Here is a 7,291-nt window from a genome sequence, read left to right as displayed (position 1 = left end):
GAGCAATAAAATCATCTTTTTTATTTGCATTAACAAACAGAGCTATTATCATTTCACTTGAAAATAATAAGAATAAAAAGAATCCTAAACAAAGAACATTAATTTCCTAACAATGCGTATACAACATAACACAATGAACGGATAAGCAACAATACATAACACAGATATCCCTCCCTCTATTGAATTATACAGTTTCTGCCACACTCTAAAGGACAACCCAATCGCCTCCAAGCATCCTATCCCTTCTTCAGAATGATGTGAATTTGTAGTTACAACTACAAATCAAGTAGCTGTAAGGTCTCTATGAGTGTAACTAACTGCTTTGTCACCATCAACTATTTGTCCACTCCCTTTTAGAATCCTGCACAACCAAATCAGTAGTTCCAGTATCAGTTATGATCTTGTATAAGCCTATCAGGTATATTTGTTATATTCATAGCTGATAAATCTACTTCCCAATTTTCTGCACCTTCCCTAAGTTTTAGTTCATGTCCTTGAAATTGATCATACTAACTAAATAAGAGGGTAACTGAGTGAATGCAATTGCTAGTTCTAAAGAAACTATAATCTTTTGTACTGATTCATAAGTATTATATTGATCATTAATTCATACCATCTGGTTGTTAACAAGCCATCAACTCCTACAGGGCCCCGAGCATGAATCCTGCTTGTACTTATTCCAACCTATTAATACATGAAAGAATTATGCATTGTTCAAATAAAAAAACTTAGTGTCAGAGATTATTCAAAGAATAGAAACAATATGATACCTCTGCGCCTAATCCAAATCGCGCCCCATCACTGAATCTTGTACTAGCATTGTGAAAAACAGCAGCACTGCCAATATATAGCAAAAATTATTTGCAAGATACTGAATACGAAACTACACATAATAATGGCATACAGCAAAGTAGATAACTTGAAAGGAAAAGCAAAATACACATGTTCCAAATATTACCTGTCAACTTGGCGTAGAAAAGCATCAGCCACTTCATGATCTTCCGCGACAATGGAATCGGTATGCGCACTGCCACAACGGAGAGATTGCAACAAAATTTTCATGTAAGCTCACTGAACTACCACAGATCAAATTTGAAGTGGAACAGAGGGAAAATAAACAGAAATAAATTATGATTCAACATGTTTCTTATCAAGAAATAAGGGTAACATGCCTTCCATAAAGATTTATATGGTCAATAGCTGCATACACATCATCCACAATTTCAATAGTGCAGGCCAACGAACTGTACTCATGATGAAACGAACGTGCCTGTGGAATATTTAACAGAGAGCTTGCCTTGGGTCCTCCATATAATGTAACACCTGCAAAAATTTTACACCATTTAGCCATTCCAGAGACAATTATGAATCACAAAATACACTTGGCAGTTGGAATGATTACAATTAAATGGACTTGAAGAAACCACCCTTCAAAATTTACAGAAAAATAGTCAGTCATATAATTTAGCAGTCTAATAAAAGGAAATATTCGCTTGAGGTCCTACCTTCTGTTCGTAGGTCAACAATAATATCATTGAGCCAATTTTTATCTGCTAAGTCCTTGTGAACAAGAAGTGTTTCCTAAAAGTTCAAATCAAACAGTGACAAATGAGAAAGAAAAATAGGTGGCAAATCAAGTTTGCATCATCCTCCAATCACAAATTACCATGGCATTACAGCCTGCTGGATAATCTATTTTTGCATCCAGAACAATCCGCCTTGCCATCTCCAAGTTAGCAGATTTATCAATATAGACATGACAAATTCCATCTGATTGGCAATGACGAGGGTTTATTATGATAATCTCTTGAATTCTTTATGCCTACCAGAATCAGGAATTTGCTTGCATATCAAGTAGAAAGTCCTTACCAGCATGACCTAGAACAGGAATTTTAGTGGAACTCTTTATCTGAGAAACAAGTTGGTTGCTGCCTCTAGGAATCACCAGATCAATTACGTCATCCAGCTGAAAGATAAACAGAGTGCAAGTTGCCAATTCCAATTTTCGATCATATTGCCAATCTTTACAGTAAGCCTTCTTTTATTTTGGAGTTTTATATATATATATATATATATATATATATATATATATATATATATATACAGTAAACAAGTGTATAAGAAAACTCAGACATTAATCTCTATTGTGTGCTTGCCTTAAGTAGCTCTGGGATCTCTGCTCTTGTTGTAACGAGTCCAATAAGTTTTCCGCCAACAGTATCAGGTATGGCCTCAGTAATTACCTGCAGTGTCAAAGATGTTAAATTACGGGGGGAAAAAAGGAAAAGAAAAGAAAAGAGAACTGTCAAACTAAATAGAAAGTTTAAACTAAAATAATTTGCAATAATCATTTAATTTGAAACCAAACTTTGTGCAAAATTGCATTTGATCGCTTAGCCTCCTTGCCTCCTTTCAAAAGAAGCCCATTACCACTCCGGATCGCCAAAGAAGCTATCTGCTCAGGTGAGGCCAGCAGCTTAGAATATGGATAAAATAACATAAAATCTAGAAATTGCTTAAATCTAAACAAGTTCACATGATAAAGAAAGTCCTGGTTGCCACTTATGTGATTGTTTTAACAGCCCACTGAACAGGAATGACACATAATCACAGCCATCACCAATTGAAAGCGACAATGATTAAGTAGGTTCTACGAGAAAGTTGGGAGAAAAATTGAAAAAAAAATGTTCAATTCACCTGTACAAGTGCATCAGGGCGAGATTCAAAAACAATTAAGAGAACTCCTATAGGAGATGATATCTTCTCTAAAATTAACCCATCTGCAAGCTAAAAGGCAAACAGAAGTTTTAAGAACTCAGACAGACAATAAACAATTACCTATCATTAAAATTTAGAACAATCAATGGTATCCATGAAAAACTTTGTCTAAAAATCAAAGCAGTGTCCTTTATGACCAAGCAAAAATCACGTTCACATGATTTGGATATCTGCCTTACACAACTGCAAATAAAACTGGAAACGCTAATAATTACAACAAGTCGAAGGCAACTGGTTCTACTCAGGGTGATCTTAGAAGAATAATCACATTCACAATAGCCAAATTATGTACATTTCCAGAATAGAGTTGTCATTACCTCAGTTCGTTTTAACACTCGACCAATTGGATCGTCCATGTTTGCAATAGTTCGCATGTTGTTTGCAAGGCTTGTAATCTGTTAGTTAACATATTTATCATCAGGAATTGTAGTTCGCTAAGATTCAAATAATTATACAGTATTTAAATAATTTTTTCTTTAGTTGAATTGTCTTGCCTTCCCAGGTTTTAAAAACAGCCTAGCAACCAAGGATTTCTCATATCCTGCTTCTTGTGCAGCAGCAACATCAGCTTCATTTTCAGTCCTGATTTCCTTTTCATTTGCTTCCAACGCATCAGCTATATTTAACATAATTTGTTTCCTCTCCTCTGAAGGTAAGGCCTGTAAAGTAAGATCATTAGATTATAATGCTGAACTGAGAACGGTACACTAAATCTAGTAATATCCATGATTTATCACACATTTTGCTGAATGTGAAGATAAAAACGAAACCTGAAGTCGTCTGGAACAGTCCCGAGCTGCAACTGCCATTTCCCGTGCATCCACCTCTTTAACTGGTGCCCACTTATGTGCATCTTTATGGAAGAGTGTTCCAATACGTTGTCCTTGGAGAACTTTAATGATATTTTCTGCCGCATAGCCACTGAAAAGATAAAAAAGGTAGCAGAATCAAGGAAAAACAAAATTCCAAAGATGAGAATAAAACAGAGTAGGTATTAAGTAGTTAATATAGATTTCTTATCGTTTCTATTGTTTGAAAAATTAGTGTTCACAAGTCATGACTTCAATAAAATATTCTTACTGAAATGGTATTATTGAAAATTGCCTATTGCCTTCAACAATGATACTTTCAAAAAATAAACTAAACGAAACAGAAATAGTGTACCTGGTAATAATCACAGGAATGCCAGCTTCAGCAGCATGAACAGAAGCCTTCACTTTGGCTGTCATTCCACCTCTTCCCACCCTAGACTTGTCTCCAAAAGTAATTTCATTTTGGTGTTTTTCTTTGATGTATGTATGAATGAGCTTTGACTCTGGATCACTTGGAGGCCCACTGTAAAGACCCTCTACATCACTCAACAAAACAAGAAGATCAGCTTTTAACTCCAAGGCCAACAAAGCTGATAAACTGTCATTATCCCAAAATATTCCAGAAGAATCCTGCAGGAAATAGTTGGTAACACTTTAAGTACTTCAATGGCACAAATGATACAATGGTACAAGTATATGGTATAAATTTAATACAAAAGTTTGAAGAAATCACCGGGAACACTAACGATTTAATTTTGATTATATATAGGTGGTATTAAGCTTGTGGGCAAAATAATAGATAACTTTTACCACACAGATGAATCCAAAGAGAACCCTGGATATAGGATCAATATATAAGTCTAACATAAAGCTCATGAAACCAATGAATGGGAAAATAAACACAATTCTAGTTTCAGATTCTTGCTAGCATAAGCCTAGTTCTAGATTAAACTTACAGCCACTAGTTGTCCATAACAGAGCAAAGCATGAAATAATCAGATCCGGGGTTAAATTCGGCATAGTCAACAAATTTTGGCAAGAAGGAGAATAACAAACCTCATATGGAGCTTTCCTAGTACTGACAGCATCATTCTCGTTGAAAACAGGAATAACTTTAAGTGCCATCAACGACTTCACCGTTTCAGTAAGTTGCTTTCTAAAATCTCTGTCTCTAAAATCGTTGTCTGTAACAAGAAGCTGAGCAGATGTGACATCCAGCTGCAAGGCAAGTAGAGAAAGACACAACATCGTTGAATTGTCAAGTTGACCAAATTCATATAAATACCAAAATGAAATGGACAGTTACGATCATGCATTAAATGAACACCAATCATTAATTACCTGACTAAACAAGGAATCATAAATAGCCATGAGGCTGCTTTGTCCAACTGCGGCACACGCCTTGCCATCAAGCTCAACCTGTGGCTTCTCAAGGTCAGCAAAGCTGCAAAGAGCTCATAAAAGAGCACCCATGTAAATGAACATCTCAACCACCTTCAAGCCCCCCAAAAATTATGTGGCAAATAATAACAACAACAATGAATTTGTAGCCACGATTTGGAAAAGTTTAGCTTACCTGCTATTAACTAATTTCCTGTATTTAAGCCTTTGGCGTCCAAGGCCAACAGCACCAGAAGAGACCAAAATAACCTCATATCCCAGAGAGTTAAGTTCCTTAATCTGCCATTTGTTAATAAAAATCCAATTTTTAGTTCTCAAAAAAAAAAAAAAAAAGGAAGATGGCATAAGTGTAGGATAATGCATGGAATTAGAGATTAGAGAAGTAACCTGTTCACAAAGTGCACCTAATTTTCCAACTGCCAAGCGTCCATCTTTGCGGGTAACAACAGCAGTTCCAACCTTACAACAATGGAAACAAATGAAACCTTAAAGCCCCATTTGCATCAGCAATGGTTGCATGCTTGGGCCTATAGCATTGCCCCGTGATAATAAACAGAGATGAATGAAGAGAATTGAGTGAGAGAGGGACCTTGATGACTATGCGCTTCACGTCTTTGACAAAATCTCGCGAAGGATCCACGTTCTCCATTTTTGCAGCCACCAAAGTGCTCCACACAGATAAAACTCCAAACTCCGAAGAGAGAGAGAAGAGAGAAGAAGAAAGAGAAAACAGTCGCGGCTATCACCAACTACAACACGGGTGAATCAATTTTCAATGTGATTAACTTTTCTTATGATATGTATTTATAAGGGTGTAACTGCAATTACAGAAAATAAACCATATTTACTATTTACTCTTTTCTTTTTCTCTATCGCTGTTGCATATGATTTAATCTGCGCTTGTTTATTGGCATGAAACATGAGATGGAGACATAGAGGCATAAGATCGGACAAATGAGATATAAATATAGACATTATATTTAAAGACATTTATTTAGTATATTGTGTTTATTTTGATAAAAAAATATAAAAATATTAATAAAAAATATAATTTATTTTTTATTTTATTATTATTATTAATTTTTTATAATTATATATATATTTTTTAAATTTTTTAAATAAAAAAATAAAATAAATTCAACTTTGATAATTTATTCTAATTTATCACAAAACAAAATATAAAAATATTAATTTTTATATCTTTATTTTTTATATTTTATTTTTAAAACGAAACACAGTCTTATACATCATTACTTTGCTGGTAATAAATCAAAATTAAATATAACAAAGTTTGGGGGGTTTTAAATTTTAATATTAAAGCATTTTATTTTTTAAGCATAATGAGCTTTTGAGTCAACACCGTGTACGTTGCTGAGCCAACTATCATAATAAGAAATTATAATTCAACCATGTTATTAAACTTGTACAAAAAGCTATTCATTCATGTATATATAATACAAGTGGATGGAATTTCAGAATCTTTTATTTGTAAATCTCTATTGAGTTTTTTTTTTTTTTTTTTTTCGAAAAGTCTTTATAGAGGAGCTTGCAATCATTCTAAATTCTCTGATTCAAACGCTCGTTATTATGCACATTTTATCTCATAATTATTATGTGCCTAACTACATACTTTAGTTTTACTTGGGAGCCAAGTTAAGTTGGTAAGACGACAAAATATAAACTTTGATTGAAGATTCGAAGTATATCTGCCATCACTGTGTAAAAAAGTGGGCCTGAGTTCAAACCACACTCCTAATACACATGTTAAGTGGCAACCACTTGCATTCAAGTTCCAACATCTAAAGCAAAGTTTAAGATGAGATGACCAGTGAGTAGTGACCACCTTGTTTTGTTTTGAGTTGATGAGATCATCATTGTTAAATCTGCTTACCATTTTAATAGGCATAATTTAATGTCTATCACATCATTTTAGTTTTTAAAAGTTAAAAGCAATGAATCCTTTCAAAATTTTAGTATCTGTGGTACTTAGTTATAACACCACAAATATAGAAAACTCATTTTCATATATCTTCCTTGCTTTGACGTATGGAATATGAATAGCGGTAGATATTCCGTAATATAGGACCCTCCCTCCTCACATTCTTGTCAACAAAAATAATAGATGTTATTTGCATACCAAATTTGTTGTCTCTTTAGACATCTTTTAGATTTTACAATGGACAAGTAAAATAGATGAATAACAAATGAGAAAATTCTACAGTTTAATCTAATGATAATAAAAATGGTGTTTGAATATATATAAATTTATATTGTTCTAAAACAGTTGTCTAAAATGAATG

The 7,291-nt window shown here is 33.8% G+C and overlaps 1 protein-coding gene across 4 annotated transcripts; it reads right to left on the bottom strand.

Annotated features, from left to right (window-relative positions):
* Positions 1-5,775, bottom strand: LOC112791578 (delta-1-pyrroline-5-carboxylate synthase). Of its 4 annotated transcripts, XM_025834468.3 has the most exons (20): positions 5,581-5,775; positions 5,379-5,450; positions 5,167-5,270; positions 4,932-5,034; positions 4,647-4,808; positions 3,943-4,220; positions 3,549-3,699; positions 3,273-3,437; positions 3,096-3,173; positions 2,698-2,787; positions 2,369-2,455; positions 2,157-2,243; positions 1,870-1,966; positions 1,667-1,770; positions 1,506-1,581; positions 1,173-1,323; positions 959-1,027; positions 771-837; positions 614-684; positions 1-361 (listed from the first exon to the last, which is right to left on the bottom strand). In XM_025834468.3, the coding sequence occupies exons 1-20, from the start codon at positions 5,638-5,640 to the stop codon at positions 283-285; spliced, it is 2,151 nt and encodes a 716-aa protein (XP_025690253.1). In that variant the 5' UTR covers positions 5,641-5,775; the 3' UTR covers positions 1-282. The 4 variants fall into 4 exon arrangements, with proteins under 4 accessions (XP_025690253.1, XP_025690254.1, XP_072083519.1 ...); XM_025834469.3 differs by lacking the exon at positions 2,698-2,787; XM_072227418.1 differs by lacking the exon at positions 2,698-2,787 and having other exon boundaries at positions 4,932-5,009; positions 5,581-5,768.
* Positions 5,776-7,291: the final 1,516 nt, after the last annotated feature.

Source organism: Arachis hypogaea, chromosome 3 (assembly GCF_003086295.3).
Source record: "Arachis hypogaea cultivar Tifrunner chromosome 3, arahy.Tifrunner.gnm2.J5K5, whole genome shotgun sequence".
Classification (NCBI taxonomy): domain Eukaryota; kingdom Viridiplantae; phylum Streptophyta; class Magnoliopsida; order Fabales; family Fabaceae; genus Arachis; species Arachis hypogaea.
This window is presented reverse-complemented; position numbering and strand designations above follow the sequence as displayed.